Raw genomic sequence first — 19,460 nt, 5'->3', positions numbered from 1 at the left:
CCGTACTTAGTCGATTCCAAACCTAATATATTTTACCCGTTAAAGTGTACACGATAAATATTATTTAGTTTTAAGTCTACATTGTTATCATATAATATATATTTCATCAGCGCGTGCGTACAACAGTCATGAGACCAATATATATATATATATATATATATATTAATATAGTTTTAAGTCTATACATTTTTAGTGACTAACTATTACTTTTTTTTTTATGACAAACTATTTTATATATATTTATGTTTAATGTAAAATATATCAAGTACAATATCAATAGCATATGGTCGAGGTTAACCCATTATAATGAAATCGTAGCAATTTCGATTTAAAATGTCTAACACATTAATTACCGATATTAATACTTTCTGTCGGATGCCTACAATAAAGAAATAATATTCGTTCTTTACATACTTATTCGCTCGAGTCGCCAGGATGTCGCAGACTATTAATAGCCATTTTATATTTGAATCGACAAACATCTTAATAATCGTATACTCTTAATAGCCTCCCCCATTAGATGAACATATCCGTGATTAAAGAAGAATACATTAGTGAATAACCGATATTAAGCCTAATAATTGTCACAGGTATTCACACGTCAATCAAATAAATACAACAATATATTGCCATTAGAATTAGATATTTCCTTATTCCATTATCTTAATAGCCATCACGGGAGACATTAACAACCGATATACCTACTTTTGTATATAAAATGCCATTAGGATTATTCGATATTATGTTAAATACCTATTTTTCGAAATTCGCACGACTCGTGTCGCCCAGGATGTCGCCGACTCATAATGTATATCCCTACACCACCTCTCACATATTATCCATATTCAATTCATCGATAATCAATTAAGAACGTACGTCGCACACTAAAGAGATATTAAAATGCCTATTAGTGAAAAAACACATTAATGACCGATATTAGTACCTTCTGCCGGACGTATACAGTGTAATATCAATTAAGTGTCAATATTCCCATTCGTCTTTATATATTCTGAAAGAGCCAACAGTTCTTCAGTACGTGTTAAACCGTCGTATACGCTCCGTCTTCGAGTATTTCTGAGTGTTTTGAAATGTTTACAAGTGCTTAAACATTTTATTATTTTTCTTTTTAAATATGTTTAAATGCGAACAGTGTCCGTCGGTTTTCACACGTAAAGATAATCTAGTCAGACATGGGAAAACTCACGATGGTGTTCGTTTCACGTGCACTATCTGCGCGTCATCGTTCAGTGTCGTGTCAAATCTTAAGAGGCATGAGAAAAATGCTCATGGTATGTATACTTATTTATTTTTATTATTAATTTATATCTAATATTAATTTATATCTAATGTTTTTTTCCAAGGCATCGTTCCGCTTCATCGTCAGCCTGCACCGGTTGTTGCTCAACCCACTCGACAGAGTGTCATACAGTTCGCGCCTCGCGTTGCCCCACAGGGAGACATACAGATTGCCCCTCAAATATTTGTCCCTGATGTCCCAGCTGGTGGCTCGAACATGATGTCAGAGGACGAGATTTGCATGGCAGCAATGGACGAATTTGAAAATGAAGAAGTTCAAAACGATAATACGGGTTAGTTTTTTTTTTTTTATTATTGGGGCCCGAAATAAAAGATTTTTTCATAACAAATTTTTAATAGATAGGTCAATAGATTTTTAATAGATTCCATATCACATTTTTATTTTCATTAGATATTAATTAGGTTTTTTTTTTTAAAAAAAAATTCTTACACCACATATGTTAACGGAAAACGCACTTCCACCGCGAATACCACGTCAGCTGCTAGGTTAAATTTGAATAACTCTGAGCCAGATAGAAAACATCGACTAAATTACGACGACTTCTGGAGAAGTAAGCTCTCGCAATCTTTTGGTTTTCAGTAATAATATCGTCGAAAATAAACACAGAGTTTGGTAAAGCTTTCTCAGGTTCAATAACTTGTTAATTTTCATAGAACGTAAATAATTTTATACCATCAATATCTGATAATATATCACTTAGCATTTTATATTTGGGTTGATCCAATGTTTTTGAATATATGTATACGTTGTGAAATCGTATTCCGTTTATATTGGTTAATAAAGTGAAAATTAAATTCGTTTTTCCGCAGCCGGAAGGACCCACAGTAAGCGCACGTATCGTATTAGGTAGAAGCGCTCCGTGTCTGTGTTTTTTATCCGATGTAGGCGGGTCCACGTTTTAAACCTTCAGTTTTATTTCTTGTTTGATGGACTTCATTATAAATAACTGAGCAACGATGATAAATCAATCAGTACACAATGTCACTCGCTCGAAGAAGAATAAAGGCGCTGGCCTTATCAACACGCTTATAAACAAATTACCAATCGAGCTTCACGTACCTGGTATTATATATTCGTTGAGGTACCTAGGCATCCAGTTTTCTACGAACTAAACACGACTTCAATAACTAAAGTAAATATCGTGCTAAAAGATCAAAACGATTGTCTAATTAATCTGCGCGGTGAACCGATAACAATTCGTTTACAAATTACGCGCGGATATGGCGCTCAAATTTAATATAAAAAGAGCTTCAATCAAAAAACCTATATCAGTATACCACCTGCCGTTAAGAAGTCTACATCTAAACCGAAAAATATCAAGCTCACGAAAAATAATTTAAATTTTCTCTGTTCTTTACTATGATGGATGACTCATATTTAGACGTGACAGCCGACTATGCCGACGATTGTAAAATAACTCAAAAAAGTTACCATTCGTTCACACCGTATTCAAGTACCGCTCTATCATACAATGAGGAAATTAGAATTAATTTTCAAAACATGGATTCTTACACTTTACCGTGTGACAGTTATATTTTCATTGAGGGCAAAATAAATAAACCTGCCGATGCAGTTGGAAAAGTTCGATTTTCGAATAACGGACTGGCATTTTTATTCTCCGAGATGCGATATGAAATAAACGGAATAGAAATACAGAAATTGAAATCACCGGGAGTTGCGTCTTGTTTGAAAGCATACTGCTCGTACACTCCAAACGACTTGAATACATTAGCTAACGTGGCTTGGGACTCGGCGATGGATAGCGAAGATAATACAAATTTTATGACCAATAATATATTTTCCGGATGTATTCCATTAAAACATGTATTCGGATTTTGTGAAGATTATAAAAAAATATTACTCAATTGCAATCAGCAACTGATTTTGAATCGCGCATCTACCGACCTTGATGCGATACATGTTGTGGGTGAAGGCGCAACCGCTGCCGTCGATAAAAATAAAAAAATTACAATTGAACTGACAAAGGTGGCTTGGAAAATGCCAATTATCAGAGTGAGCGATAAAGAAAAATTAAAGTTATTGAAAGTATTAGATTCTCGTAAAACACTATCGTGTGCGTTCAGAACCTGGGATCTATGCGAGTATCCCGTGCTCCCTAGAAACACTTCTCATTCGTGGACTTTTAAGTCTAGCAGCTTGCTCGAAAAACCAAGATTTGTGTTGTTTGGACTACAAACAGATCGGAAAAAAAATATCGAAAACGATGCTGGTCGGTTTGATCATTGTCAACTGAAAAATCTTAAGGTACACTTAAACTCTGAAGTGTGAAAGAAATATGAAGAATTTCGAGCTGATTTTAAAAATAATACCACCAGCATACTCTACAAAGCTTATACAGACTTTCAAAAATCGTATTACGAAAGAGATTATTGTGAACCGTTGTTATCAAAACATATTTTTCAAAACTATGTGCCAATCGTCGTTGTCGATTTGTCGTATCAGAATGATAACGTTAAATCATCGACCGTGGACCTACGAATAGACTTTGAAACGGACACAGTTATTTCAGAAAAGACATCGGCTTATTGTTTAATACTACATGATCAGATTATAACTTACAATCCGTTTAGTGGAGATGTTAGAAAATTGTAAACCTTGTAAATATCTTATAATTATTTTTATATACCTTTTAAGTATCTTATATTATTTTATATACCTTGTAAATATCTTATAATTATTTTTATATACCTTTTAAATATCTTATAATTATTTTTATACCTTGTAAATATTACCTTATATTCTAATAAATAAAAAAAAAACTTGTTTCAAGTATCACGCTTGTTTTTATTTTACACAAAATTATTAAATAATATTATTCAAACAGTTTGCGTTTAGCGTTCCGCTTATTTAATTTTTTCGTGGGCTCGCCGCCTGTGAAGTCGAGAATAGATGGCGAGTGGTTGAAAGACGTCGGACCGTCGTTCTCATCAACTGCGGGGCTCGTTGGTGAAGATTCAATATATTGAGGCGCTGTATACCACGGAGGGGGCTGTGCAAAATTGTCTGAATCAAACGATGCGGGAAGAGTGTCTATGATCGTCGTCGGTAGACTGCCAGGATCATCAATAGGCTAAACAAATAATTATTTAAAAATTAAATGTGAAATTTACCAATGGTTTTGTTTTCCGAGCTGGTGCCCATGTCGCCTGTGTTAAAAATTCATCGATACCACGTTCCTCGTCAGCTACCTAAATAATTATTATATTATAATTAATAATTGTATTATTTTTTATTTTTTAATTATAAATTACCCTTGCTTGTGAAAGGTCTTCGTGCATTGGAGACATACTCGAATATCTCGGAGGTGAAATGAGCCTCACTTCGGATTCAGTGAATAACTATAAAATAATAACTATACATTAAATATTTTTTACAAGCGATATAAATTAAAGGTTTACCTCTGGTGACATTTCTCCATTCCATCGTTGCGCCCATTGTTCAGCTAATTGAGATGAAGCATACATTTTGAGTTGACTGATGAGATTGACATCATTTTTTGGAATTTTTGAAATTACACTTTCGTCGTGTAAATTGTTGATAAATGCGATCATTTCTTCAGGTGTTTTCGGTGGTGAATCAACTTTGGAAAATTCGATATTGATATAGTTTAAAAACATTTCGAATTGTTGAAGACAGCTGGTTGTGTTATAATTGATTTTCTAACGACTGTTTCAAATATGTACCATTCCAAATATTGAAGTTGAATAACTTAAATACTACTATTATCATATACGATATACATTAAAAATAAAAATATAGGTAGGTACCCAATATAAAGCTTAAGAATATTTAATTATGACGTTTAAAAAAAATGGTGTACTTTTGAGAAAATAATAATATATAATAAAAAAAAATAGCTATAATCTGAGTATAAATATATCATTATAATAATTCAACGCTAGTTTTTTGATTTGCATAATAAATTAACAATACATATTAATATATTATGTATTAAAACAACGCAAAGCACAATTTTTTTAAGCGTTACTGTGCCCTATATGATCGTGCATATTATTGTATATAATATATAATAATATTATTATATTAGTATTGTACAAATACTGAGGGGATATATGCGCGCGGGGATATAATATACGTCACGAATCGGTGGTAATGATGATGAGGTGATGAGGATGAGAATGAGGTGATGAGGATGAGGGATGAGGATGAGGGTTCAGAACCGCTCTTTTTATACTACTGATAATATAAAAATATATAATTCTAAACCTCGTTATTCTCAAAATAATAACCCTCAATCATTTTTTTTTTAAATAGTCTCTTAAACACACTAAATATCAATCGTAATATTTGTTGTCTCGCTCACTTAAGTCTACTGAAATTAACTTTTTTCTATATAGGACCAACATTTAAAAATATAAATACATATAAATATATTTAGCCATGGTATACATGAAGACTAAGGAGGCCAAACTCTACCGCAAAAAAAGTCCCATAAAACATAGCACACTATAATTTCTCCACCAATCTGCGTGGCGGTGAAATCCGAGGCTGGCTGGGAGTATAATTAACCCGTATTAGATAGGGACATAGGCACTTGACTTTATTACCTTTAAAAAATTATAATTCAAAAACTAAATATCGTATTTAAATTATAGCTACACCATAGTATGCAGCGCAAATTTATCTATAATAATAAATTACAAAAATAATATTAATATTTACGTAATAATTGTACATATAAATAGTAAAAATAGGTAAACTGTTTCGTTTTCATAATTATTATTATTATTCACTACAGTTTGAATACTTTCCTGTTTTTTTTTTCGTTTTTTCCTTACTAGTTATAGTATCTTTATAATTGCCTCTTTTTACAATAAAACACAAGCGCATTATTAAAAAAACGGACAATATGACTTTAGAAAATTCTTCATTCTGATCAACACAACCAACCAACTGGATTGAATCATTAACGTAGTAGTAATAAATTATTCATATTAAGTTCTTCATTTTTCAATGTTTCTAGTGTCGATTTTCTAAAGTAGAAATTAAACTAAATAGATTATTAGATGAATGTATCAAGTGGCCCTTTGATCGCATGTCTATAAGTTTGTCTCTAGATAAAGTGGAACAATCATTTCTTAAGCTAGAAAGACATATATAAATTTTCAATAGTTTCTCGATTTAGTGTAATCAATCGGTGTCGTAAATATGAATCTGGGGGACGGAGTGGCCGAGCGGACTAAGACGTCGGCTGCGACGCAGCCGGCCCGAGTTCGATACCTTGGCCGCGGGCGGCATTTTTCTTCGGCATTTTTGTCCGGAGAACAAGTGCCGCCATCCCCCACCCGGGCATGGCAGATACCTACGGGTGCCCAATCAAAAATTCTGCCAAACTAAACACATACGTGTTCCTCCCCCTACCGACTTAATAACCTACAGTAAAAACCAAAAAATAGCTAATGGCCTCAGCTGCCGGGCTCAAGATCAATAAAAAAAAAAAAAAAAAAATATGAATCTACCACTAGAAAATAATATGCACCAGTATAATACATTTCTTGTCTTAAGAAATAATTAAAACACTTAATTTAATAATACAATTTATAACGTAAATACAGAATATTAATACTATTTTTGTAATTTATTACTATAGATAAATTTGCGCTGAATACGATGGTGTAATTATAATTTAAATTTTTATTTTTTTAATTATAATTTTTTAAAGGTAATAAAGTCGAGTATGTCCCTATGGAATACGGGTTAATTATACACCGAGCCATCCTCGGATATGACCGCCACGCTATGTTTTATAGAACCAATTTTTGTGCAGGCGGCCAACAGAGTTTGGCCTCCTTATCTCTAGTCTTCATGGTTTCTTACCATAGACCATAGACATATAAATAAATTTATTAAATAAATTTTATTTATATGTCTATGCCATGATAGTTGACCTATAAACTAATGGACAGCTCTTAGAGAGCGAAAGAGAAAAGAGAACGTGGGGGGAAATGTAGTATTAGTTTCACACGTCAATGATTACCCCCTTTATGTTCTTTCTCTCTTTTCTCTCTTCGTTCTTTCTTCTTTCTTTCTCTTATATGATTCCCGTGCATTGATGACAGGGCGGAGTAGAATGCGTTTATAGGTCTATGGTTCATACCATAGAATATTCTGTGTTCATACCACGGTTGTAGTATATCTTAAGCCGTGGTTCATGCATAGATAATAAAAGTATATCTACAACCACGGACTATCTTAATTCGCCCGTGTCGACAACCATAAAACGACGAAGGCTCTACATCTCGGACTAAGATAGTCTAAGATAGTAATCTTTACTATATTATGTACTGCTGATTCCCAAGCTACTTTGTTACTTTCGTATACTTTGAACAGTGTTACATTTATCTGATCTTCACGACTTTCACATTCATTGATTGAACATTTACGTACTTTACGTCTTGGTGCCATTTTGCAACTTTTAAAGTAGGATAGAAAAATTAAATTTGATGTAAATACGTATGTAATAACTAATAAGTAATAAAACCACCGACTAAGATAGTACTATGTATGTGACGGTAATCGGAAAAAAATCCCCAGGAAAAATCCCCCGACGAACAACCTCGGAAAAAATCCCCAGACTACAATATTACTCACAACCACATGCAACAAATATTTTTTAAACGTTAATTAGTATCTATAATTACCATTTACCACATTAATAATATTTAATTACAAGTACGTATATTATATTATGTTATTAAAAAAATTACATATTATAAATACAATTTTGTTTTAAATTACGATAATATATTATGTGTAATATGCCTCGTGCCTAAATTGAATAAATTATTGTTTGGTAATTATGATTATTATTACCTATATTTTGTATAATATTTTTGTATACTATGTTTTTAACTTTATTATTCGACGTATCGATCATACGAAATATTTTTATATGCTATATATTTGTGAAGTTGTTAAATTAATTAAGTTGAATTACACATAATATTTAAAAAAAAATATTATTCATAATGTATAATTTTTTTAATAATATAATATAATATAATATACGTATTTGTAATTGAATATTAATAATGTGGTAAATGATAATTATAGATACTAATTAACGTTTAAAAAATATTTGTTCATGTTGCATGTGGTTGAGAGTAATATTGTAGTCTGGGGATTTTTTTCCTAGGGTCGAGGATTTTTTTCCGGGTTTGTTCATCGGGAGATTTTTTTTTCCGGGATTCGTATGTGACTAAAACCAAGTCAAATGTGATGAATTATAAACACGTAAATAAATAAAAATTACAATAATATACATTGGAGGGAAAATTCAAAAAGTAGAAATGTATGGTTCTCATATATAAACATAGATAGAGCGCGAATCGTACTTGCCCAACTTCACCCCGCACAAGCCTACTCCTAACCTTAAGCGGACCCGTGATTATAGCCGTTCGTTTCCAGTCCATACTATCTTATAGTCCATGCTCTACATATATACTATAGTATCGTTAGTGCCCTAACCCCCTAACGTGTGTAATGGAAACTGGAAACCCGCCTTTACAAAAAATTAAGGTTAGAATATTTTGCTGACGTATCTCGTGCTGCGTGGCTGTGAACTGTGAAGCTGGTGTGACAAGCTGCGTAACAACAGGTGTCTGTTCCATCTTTTCTTCGTCGTGCTTACATCGTAAAATATAACAGCAGGCTTTACTCGTGCATTCTTCTGTTACTTTCGTACTCAATGATCATTGACCGTAGTATCCGAAAAGAAGTGTTGTTAGTTATTATTTATTATTACACAAGATCAAAGTGTTTATACAGATAACAATTTAATAATTTTTATATAATTTGTGTTGTTTATATCATGAAATCGTGATCGCACATACCTCGTTAGATACTCATAACTCATATTCGACATTCGCAAGCGGTGACTGCATTATGATGGTTTAAAATTGTAAATACTTATTGTCACAGTCCCACTGAGCACATACTACACATTATTTAGTATTGACACTCTTGTAAGTATATATAATAGTGCCTATATGGACTTTTAGTATATAGCAGGAATGGGCAACTCAAAGTTACTAGAGGGCCAATTTTTAGAAACTTTAAAATCTATTAGGCCAGGGCATAGATAACATTTTCCAATGCAACAATTAAAAATCATTAAAACATCATAAAAATGGATTTGTTTGCAACTCACATAACTCTAATTAAAATGTAGCATCTTGCTTTTAAATTTTAATTGCCATATAGGATTGCCATAGTTGTATGAATTTATTATCTACGATCGATTGATTGTTCTCCATGTGAGTAGCCAATTGGACACAGTTTACTACCCAGTACAATATGTATTTTTTTAAGAGACTGCATATTAAATCATAATAAATAAAATTAAGAAATACAAATAAAATAGTATAGTACACCTATGTCCTGCAGGTGTTAAGGTGTCAGGTATTAATGCATTTTATCAGTGGGTATTTTATATCTGCATTGTATTTAACTTCATATTAAATTGGTGAATATTACTTAGTTATCTTTGTCAAATTTCAGTCCCTGTGTACTTTGTTGCCTAAGTATATCTAAAAAGTGAAGTTTTGTTTATATGAATAATAATAATATGCTAATATTGTGTTTTCTCTCTGACAACGTAAATCAGCCAATACTGAAAATGTAATTATAATCTGTAACCTAAAGCAACCCCATATGTTTTAATTGATATCTACTAAAAATATTCGATTTCCGTTTGCCTGTGTGAACTTATATTGTGATAAATTAGCTAAGGATGTAGGAAATCAGGGCTGTATTTAAGTGGTGGTTCAGGAGGGCAATAGTCCACCCTCGTAAATGTTATGGAGCGACTATAGAAAAAAGTAAAAAGATGTTTTCGAATATGCTATGGAAAATTATTAATTATTAATAAATATACTAATACATTTGTGTAATATTGGTTCCTAATCTACAACCTCGGAATATTATGTCATTTTTTTTTTTTAATGATATCTTTTTTTACTAAATACTAAATTAGTTATCATAAATCCCAATAATTATACCTTGAGGCTTATAGCATACCAAATAGTATGCTATAGAAATGCTATATTTATTATTTTAAAACAAAATAGGTATCCAAATATTATTCAAGTCCTTAGTCCGCAAAAGAGTACTGTCACGTTAATTTATTATGAGAATAATATAATATAATTCAGTCTTCTATAAAAGTTTGCTATGTATAATTTATAATCATATATTTAGTAATCATAAAGACAATTTTTTTTTTGATTTTTGGTAGACAATAAATTTGTGTAAAATTATAGAAATATGAAAAATGAATCATAAGCAAAGTGGGGGGCGCCAAAATGTTGTTGCCTACAGGCTGAAAAATCTTCAATACGGCCCTGTAGGAAATTAATTTAATTCTACATAATTTAAAGCCCTCAACTGCATTATTGTAGTAAGTTACTATTATTATAGTCAATTCACAAAAATAATAATAATATATACTATACTCTATTCGGAATGAGATTGTACCCCGGTGGCCTAACCAACGTGTCACCGTAGTGGGGACGGCATCTGACCATATATCTGACCACCGCCCTACGAAAACTGGTCGCCGCCGGGGTACGGTCTCATTCGTATAGATTGTCTAGATTATAATCATAATACCTATTTGAGCCTTTTTCAAAATACTGCCAACTTGAAAATAGTTTCCATACCTACTGTCAAAAGGAACTTGGGTATCTCTTGTGTTTGCTTTCTAACAAATCTATTACATATGATGTATCTAACATATTTGTCGCATATAATTAGGTTCTCGTGTTTTTTAAGTCATACCTACTTTAATATCCTAAAACATAAAATGCATAAACATACATTCACTCAAAATTATGTTTGATTTTATTCAGTTATCGGTCTTAAATTAATACAAAATGTGATACTACGACATACATATAGCCATGAATAAATAAATGTATTTAGTCATGCATATAGCCATAGAGTCTTAATCTTAACAAGTTTGTGTGGTTCTAATCTAATGATAGTTATCTTACTACCTGCTAATTAATTACTAGGGCCCAGATTTATATGCATTTGCATGTTTTTTTTTAACAATCCAAAAAGTAGCTAGATAAGCTACAAGTATGAATTAAAGTCAATGGATAGAAAACAAATTTTTACATATTTTGTCATTTTTTTTTATTCATATTGCATATTGCTATATTTTACGAATACCTAAGTGTTTCATACCCATTGTTTTACCATTGTTCTTTGGTTTTTCTGGATTATTCTGGACAAGTCAACATTAAGGAAAAACAATGTATTTGACATATACGAACAAACCATTGCCAGAATTCGTGATTTTGTTTCAAATCACTAAATATGAATAAAAATTGTGTAATATAATATAACTATTACAACTAGGTACACTTATTTCCTCTGTACTTAATTTAATTATTAATTAAAATACATTTTTGTTTGGAAATTTTTGCATATTTTAAGTGCATATAATTCCGGACCATGTAATAATTACAAAGTAAAAATAAATATATAGGGTGATATTTAAACATGCTCGTCCTATTTTATTTTGCTCAAATTATGCATATAGCTATAATTATGCATTTTATTTCGATAACATTTTATAAGCTATTTATTTTATTTTATATATTTATACCTGGCAATTATGTTTAGTTTAGTAAAATATTTGTATTTACCAAATGTTGTGTTGAAAAAATAATAAGTGAATATTTTTAAAGCATATTTTTATGCGCTTATAATACTTTCTAAGTGCATTAAGTTCTGATCCCTAGTAATAACTATTAATTTATCAATATAAATAATTTGTAAAAATGATCCAAATATAATAGATACCACATCTAATATTACATACCTAAAGTTTTTATTTTTATAAAACCATTTTATAGGATTATTATCCTTAGTATTAACATTTTAATAACTCATTAGAATTTTGATTTAAATATATCAACAGTTTCAAGAAAAGTATCTGCTAAATAATTTTCAGTAAAAATATGGGGTTCTTGTTTGAAAACTATAAGTTTTATCACCACATGACACTCCTTAAGTAGTACAAAAAAATATCAGAAATTTAAAAATATAGTATTTAGGTATAAAAAATTAAAAATCAGAATTTGAATAAATGTACTATTAATGTGAAAAATGGGGAAAGGGCATACTTAAAAAATCACCCTGTAGATAATCTCATTGTTAAATTGTCTGAACAATAGTATATACAATTTAAAAAATGTTTCTTTTCCTTTATAGTTTAAATTTTCTTAAAATGTTCTTTTGTTTATAAAATCCTAAACTAATTTTGGATAAATATTATGACATTTTATGTCACATTTGGATTGCATAATATGATAACTTGCATTTATTTTTAGATTTCCATTGAAGAAATTATTAATCTAATGTATTGCTAATATATTAATCACTTAGTATTAGAAACATTTAATGTGTTATAAATGGTTACATTTTTCATTGTTTTTTTTAGATATGTTTTTGAAAGTTCTAAAGCCAAAAATGTTCAAGATTTCACCAAAAATATGTATGCCACAAAATATAAGACAACTTAGATACATTAAACAAGAATCTATTGATGAACCCACAGAAGACAATGTTAATTATGATGCTAATGATTGTCAAACAACTTGGTAAGTATTAGCTTCATAGAGACACCTACCTGATTGTCAATATTATTATTTTATTTTAATATTGTAGGATTTTTACCTTCATTTTTAATAGACTATCTCCAAACACATTAGCTATAACAATATTGTGCTTTGTATTTTTACTGATATGAAACCAGTATTTCTTAAACAGTTAGAAGTGTAGAACCCAATTAATAAATGTATATAATTTAAGAATAACAAAGGAGTCTCTTAAACACAATACAATATAGTACCTACAAAATACAAAAAATATCCATAAACATTTAAAATAGGTTAATTATAATCCTTTTTTTATTACACTTGTCTACTACTGTGTATTATTTTATTCTACTAATTTGTGTAAAAGGGCAAGCTAATCTAACAATAATTAGTGTTTACGTTAATTATGATTATACTATAAGAGTTTTTTGTTATATTTTAGCTGTTAGTTAGTTACACTATGTGTATTTTAAATATTAATTGTTGTTTCAGTGACATAAAAGATTTTAAATGTAAAATAGAAAATCTAGAAGCTGCGATAAAAACTGAAGTGGATGCAATTGGCGATAATATATATGAAACTTTTATCAAGAGTGAATACAATGATGTACCATCAATTGTGTCTAATACAATTGACAAGTTACACATTGGAAATAATCCTAAACATTCCAATATCAACACAAAACCCTTAACTACAGTTAAACACAAAGTGAAATCGTCAAAAAAAAATGAGGAAAAACCACACAAATGTACTATTTGTAACAAATCATTTGCATGTCAAAGATATCTTACTCAACACTTTAAGATTCATAAGACTACTATAACATACAAATGTGATGTTTGTAAAGAATCATTTTCTAATGCATCAAGATTTAATAGGCATACAATGATTCATAAACCTGGCTATGATATATTAAAACCATACAGATGTCATATTTGTTTTAAATCGTTTGCTCAATTATCATATTTATGTAAACACAAAATTATTCATAGAGCTCATAAACCATTTATTTGTGCTATATGTAATAAATCATTTTTTCAGAAACATAGTATGAGAAAACATATTAGGATTCATACAGGAGAAAAACCTTACAAATGTTTAATTTGTAACAAATCTTTTTCTGATGTATCAAATTTAAATAGACACAAAGTGATTCATATACCCTATGATCCATTAAATCCGAATGCTCAAAAACCATATAAATGTAATATTTGTTTTAAATCATATTCACAAAACCACGAACTCACAAAACACAAAAAGATTCATACGGGTGAAAGACCATTCAAATGCAATGTTTGTAAAAAATCATGTTTACGTAAACAAGATATGCAAAGACATGTTAAAATTCATACGGGAGAGAAACCATTTGAATGTTTGGTATGTAATAAATTTTTTACTCTTGAATCAAATTTAAAAAAACATAAAAAACTTCATAATATACCCCGCGATATGTTATATAAATGTGATATTTGTAATGAATCTTTTTTACGAAAATACCACATGAAAAGTCACATTCAGATTCATATGGAAGAAAAACCATATAAATGCATGACCTGTTATAAATCTTTTCTACATGCGTCAAGTTTAAGTAAACACAAAATTGTTCATAAAACCAATAAACCATTTAATTGTGCTATCTGCAAAAAATCATTTTCTCAGAAAAAACAAATAAAAATTCACCTGAAAAAACACAAAATATAGTATAATAGATAAAAAAGAGAATATGAAGATAAAATATATCTATTCTTTCGTTAAACTATATTTTTTATTTTTTATGTAATATTAAATTTAGTAGATACAAAATAGAAGAGTATATATTTTTTATTATATAATACCTAATACCTATACATATTATTTGAGTTATAAAATTAACATGGTTTACTTAACCGATTTTACAAATTATTTTATTTTTAAGGAATATATGGAATCATTTATTAATGTTTTGTGACTACACATTATCCATTATCTACATTGTGTCTTTATCATAATTATAATTTATTATAATCTTATTATTATTTTTATATTGCGTTTTCCTGATCTAAAAATTGGTTCGACATCTGAATTTTTATTAACTCTTTATTTTTTATTATTTAAAAAATTTTGTATAGAACAATCTTTTCCTGAAAAATTGTTTAATATAGTTTAAGAAATAAATATTAGGATTAAATTAATCTGTAGGTACTTTACTTTAAAATATATGTTTACTTTATTTATGTTATATTACTCAATATTATACATTTTAATATACATATTTAGATTTCACAAAATTAGTTTAGTTTATAATTTTGGAGTTAAGTTATGAATTATTATATTTTCATAAGATATTATTGTATTTTATCCATATTTTTTGGTTATTGTTCAGTGGCTTATATAGGGTGGTGGGTAGGGGTTCAAACCTACCCACTCCCTCTCCATGAAATTAATTCCTATATACGCCACTGTAATTGTTAACTGTATGATTATTTGGTAAATATGTAACAATTATGTATTTATGTTGTGTGCTTAACAATGTGTTAAATTTCAAAGGGCTTGTCCCATGAATTTATAATAAATAAATAATTAGTTACAATTAATTGATTTTTTTTTTTGATAAAAGATGACATAACGTCACAACTGAACAAATAATAAAATAATGTTATGTAATCATTTTGTTATTACCATAGACATATAGAACAACTAGATAGCCGACTATAATTTGTTATTGAAGCCGTGTCCCTTATAGCAGTTGCATTAGCATATGCCACCACGAACTAAGATATACTAGGATATTTTTTTTTTCAAGGCTTTTACGAGCCATTTAGATTCTTGGCCGCCAAAACTACTTCCTTCCATCGCTTTCTATCATATGCCTGCTCCCAGCCCACTCCAATTTCTTCTAAAAATTCCTTAATGCTGTCCTTCCATCTTTTCCGCAGTCTTCCCCTTGGTCTATTTCCCATTGCCATATATGTCAATGCTTCTTTCAACATACTTCCATCGGCCATACATGGACTGCCCATTCTATCCTTGTCCCTCTGGTTAATTGGACCACATCTTCTCTTTTGTAAAGCTGGTACAGTTGGGCGTTCGTTCTTATTTCCCATTTCTGTTCTGTATTGTTGAATACGGGTCCATACATTTTTCTAAGAACTTTTCTCTTAAATAACCGTAGTTTTTCATCATCACCTCTCGTTGATGCCCATATGGCACATACATGTCAATACAGGGTGGATGTAACTGATGTATAGATGTTCTTTTGTCTTCTTTGACAGCAGCTTAGATTTAAAGAGGGTTTTCAGTGCATAAGGCATCAGTTAGCAGCGCTCAAATCTGATATTGATCTCTACATGCATGTTGTTTTGGTTATTCAGGGTAGACCCAAGGTACTTGAACTCTTGTACTTGTTCAAAGGTGTTATTTCCTACGTGGAGGTTATTATGCCATTATGGTCACCCCTTCCTCGCTTTGCCATCATGTATTTAGTTTTTCCACTGTTGATTGTTAAGCCAATATCTTTTCCTATCTTTATCAGTTCTTCAACAGTATTCTGGATACCTTCTCGCGAATTCCCAATAACCACTATGTCGTCTGCATATGTTAGTAAGACATTACCTTCATCAAGGTTTAATGTCTCGTTTCGTGGAATCTTTTTTATTACACTCTCCAGTGCCATATTGAAAAGCCCTGGTGACATCGCATCCCCTTGCTTCAATCCATTATTTATTATAAACGAAGATGATATCTCGTTGTTCGCCTTGACTCAACTGCTGGTATTCGTGTTCCACAGTCTTATCATGTTGATTAATTTAGTTGGTAAACCAGAGTCTTTAAGAATTTTCCATAGTTTCTCTCTTTTTATGGTATCATATGCTTGTTTGTAATCTACAAAAACCATATGTAGATCTTTCGCGAACTCATAACTTCTTTCCATAATTTGTCTTATCACAAATATGTTATTTTTAATTCTTAATTTATTTTTTCTGAATCCGCTTTGGTAATTACCTACTATATCATTTGCATAAATTTGCAATCTTTTAAGTATGGTTAATGATAATACTTTATACCCAGTGTTCAACAAAGTTATTTCTCTATAATTCTCTACTTTTTTTCGTTTACCTTTTTTGAAGATTGGACATATCAATGATTCATTCCAGTCTTGTGGTATATTTTCCTTTGTGTAATTTTTGTGTTAGGTTTTGTCCTCCTAACTTCCATAATTCAGCTGCAATTTTATCATCTCCTGGTGACTTATTATTTTTTAGAGTTTGGATTGCATACTGTATCTCTTCTTAACTCGGGTTTAATACTTCTGGTTCAGCTGTATAATGTATGGTGTCGTCTTGTTCACCTATTTCTGTTGTTGAGTCTCTGTTAGGGAGTTTTTCAAAGTACATTCTAAATTCCTCGGCAATTTTTTCCGGTCTTGTAATTAGAGCACCATTATAACATCTTCTATCATCTGTATAGTTGGTATAAATCCATTTTTATATGTTTTGCAACGTTTGAAGAATTCTCTAGGGTTGTGTTTGAAGTTTTCAATCTCCTCTAATCATACTTTTTCCGCTATTCTCTTTTCTTATCAGTATAGTTACTTCTCTTCGTTTGTTATCGAAGTCCCTTGTGTTCTCGGGGGTTGGTGTGTGGATTGCTTTGATTCTGGCTTCATTCCGTTCTCTGATTCCTTTCTTGCAATTATCATTAAACCATTTATTTGTTTTCTTTCTTTGTGTGTGTTGAATGACTTTTTCTGTGGATTCCGTTATTGAGGTTTTTATTATTTTCCATGACTCCTTAACCTGTTGATTATCTCTTCCCTCTCTTTTTCCTAAAAGATTTGTCACTGTTTCTTGAAATGTCCGTAATGTTTCTTCATTTTTTAATTTATCCACATTGTGTTTCTCGAGTATTTTTTGTTTATTATTCCATTCCATGGACATCTTTACTTCGAAGTCAGTCAGGATCAAGTAATAGTCTGTGTCTGCGTCACGGACTAAGATATAATATAATTTAGTCCATGGTTTAAGCTATAGACTAAATTTTAACAAAATAATATTTTTTATTTTAAATAAATATTGTATTTTTATATGTATATAGAAAAATATTTATATAAAAAATGGTGTACACAAGCAAAGCGATTGGCTTCAAATACCACCTAATTTGTCTTCATGATTATTGTACCAATGAAAGTGTTGCACCTGCAGACGTTTAATAAAATTCAGAAAACAAAGATATTTACAATATTATTTAGATATTTATATATCTATGATGCATGATGGTTCATAAAGAATGAAAACACTGCAAAATTAAATGGTAAATTAGATTCCTTGAATATTCTTTATTTCTATCTTCTAATGTATATAATAATCATAAGAACCATTTTAATCGATTATTCAATAAATAGTATAAAATATATTTCTCTAAACTCCTTTAAAGTTATTTATTACAACAGTTGTTAGATAATTTTAATTTTAATGAACAGCATATTATAATAAATTGATATTTTATTTTATTTCTTATACATATTCATACCAACAATGATACTATGATAGTCGATAGGATATAATTTCTAGAATATCATAATATAAGTGTTGTGCATATTATACTGATACAGGTAGGACGTCAGTGGCGTCATTTGTGGGGAAAAGTGGACCCTGTCTGATTTTAAAAACAATTTACAATTAATAGTTGGAATATATTTATTTTATATTTAGACACATGCAGTACCTACATGAAAGTTGAAGTGTGCGTGTTATGTACTATAAATAATATGTATGTTTTGTGAAGGAAAAGGAACATATTGTTGTATGTACAGCAACAATAATAGACATTGGGTGGCCGAGCGGACTAAGGTGTCGGTTGCGACCCGCACCGACACCGGTTCAAAACCCCGGCCGCGGGCGGCATTTTCTTCGGACAAGTCACGGTGTCCGGAGAGAAGTCCCGCCATCCCCCATCCGGGCATGGCACATACCTACGGGTGCCCACTAAAAAATCTGCCAAACTGTGTAAAACGTGTTTAAACCAACAATACCTTCCCACACAGTTAAAAACCACCCAATGGCCTAAGTTGCCGCGGGTCAATAAATAATAAAAATAATAATAATAATAATAATAATAGACAATAATAATAGACAATAGGTATATAATTAATATCATAATCCCATATATACCTAATACCTATGTATAGTTGTATTTGTAAAATCTAAAGTTAATACAAATTTTAAAAACAACAACCGATTGGCATTCGGCACTCTTATTTATCATTGATTAACAAGTTCTATTAGAGACTTCAGTTAACTTGTGACAGTCCTGTACTCTATGGTGTTTAATTTAATTTATTATATTCAAATTTAATTTTTTCGGCATGTTTCTTTAATGTTTTAATATGGATAATAAAAAAGAAATGGATAGTATACTAGTGTGCCAAAAAAATTAAGAAAGTGTAAATCGCTGAATAATTGCCAATAATTGTCAATATGTTTATAACAAACAAACTTGAACCAGTAAGTATAAG

The 19,460-nt window shown here is 30.4% G+C and overlaps 3 protein-coding genes across 3 annotated transcripts; 2 read left to right on the top strand and 1 right to left on the bottom strand.

Annotated features, from left to right (window-relative positions):
• The first annotated feature begins 2,680 nt into the window (after window positions 1-2,680).
• On the top strand, window positions 2,681-3,607 carry LOC132944743 (uncharacterized). Its single transcript, XM_061014225.1, has one exon. The coding sequence runs from the start codon at window positions 2,681-2,683 to the stop codon at window positions 3,605-3,607; it is 927 nt and encodes a 308-aa protein (XP_060870208.1).
• Window positions 3,608-4,120: 513 nt separating this feature from the next.
• Window positions 4,121-5,325, bottom strand: LOC132945418 (uncharacterized). The gene is made up of 4 exons (XM_061015157.1): window positions 4,738-5,325; window positions 4,591-4,677; window positions 4,450-4,527; window positions 4,121-4,409 (listed from the first exon to the last, which is right to left on the bottom strand). The coding sequence occupies exons 1-4, from the start codon at window positions 4,954-4,956 to the stop codon at window positions 4,152-4,154; spliced, it is 642 nt and encodes a 213-aa protein (XP_060871140.1). The 5' UTR covers window positions 4,957-5,325; the 3' UTR covers window positions 4,121-4,151.
• Window positions 5,326-8,850: 3,525 nt separating this feature from the next.
• Window positions 8,851-15,540, top strand: LOC132945167 (zinc finger protein 501-like). The gene is made up of 3 exons (XM_061014835.1): window positions 8,851-9,324; window positions 12,810-12,969; window positions 13,459-15,540. Exons 2-3 carry the CDS (start codon window positions 12,812-12,814, stop codon window positions 14,666-14,668), a joined length of 1,368 nt encoding a protein of 455 aa, XP_060870818.1. The 5' UTR covers window positions 8,851-9,324; window positions 12,810-12,811; the 3' UTR covers window positions 14,669-15,540.
• Window positions 15,541-19,460: the final 3,920 nt, after the last annotated feature.

Source organism: Metopolophium dirhodum, chromosome 5 (genome assembly GCF_019925205.1).
Source record: "Metopolophium dirhodum isolate CAU chromosome 5, ASM1992520v1, whole genome shotgun sequence".
Lineage (NCBI taxonomy): Eukaryota > Metazoa > Arthropoda > Insecta > Hemiptera > Aphididae > Metopolophium > Metopolophium dirhodum.
The sequence above is the reverse complement of the archived record's forward strand: the minus strand, read 5'-3'. Positions and strand labels throughout refer to the sequence as shown.

What these genes read in the sequence shown, in the direction of transcription:
- LOC132945167 (XM_061014835.1), top strand. Translation starts at nt 12,812, where the DNA reads ATGTTTTTGAAAGTTCTAAAGCCAAAAATGTTCAAGATTTCACCAAAA. An exon ending in AATGATTGTCAAACAACTTG is followed by an intron (nt 12,970 to 13,458) that starts GTAAGTATTAGC and finishes TTGTTGTTTCAG; the next exon opens with TGACATAAAAGATTTTAAAT.
- LOC132944743 (XM_061014225.1), top strand. Translation starts at nt 2,681, where the DNA reads ATGGATGACTCATATTTAGACGTGACAGCCGACTATGCCGACGATTGT.
- LOC132945418 (XM_061015157.1), bottom strand. Translation starts at nt 4,956, where the DNA reads ATGTTTTTAAACTATATCAATATCGAATTTTCCAAAGTTGATTCACCA. An exon ending in AAGACCTTTCACAAGCAAGG is followed by an intron (nt 4,528 to 4,590) that starts GTAATTTATAAT and finishes ATAATTATTTAG; the next exon opens with GTAGCTGACGAGGAACGTGG. An exon ending in CTCGGAAAACAAAACCATTG is followed by an intron (nt 4,410 to 4,449) that starts GTAAATTTCACA and finishes TTATTTGTTTAG; the next exon opens with CCTATTGATGATCCTGGCAG.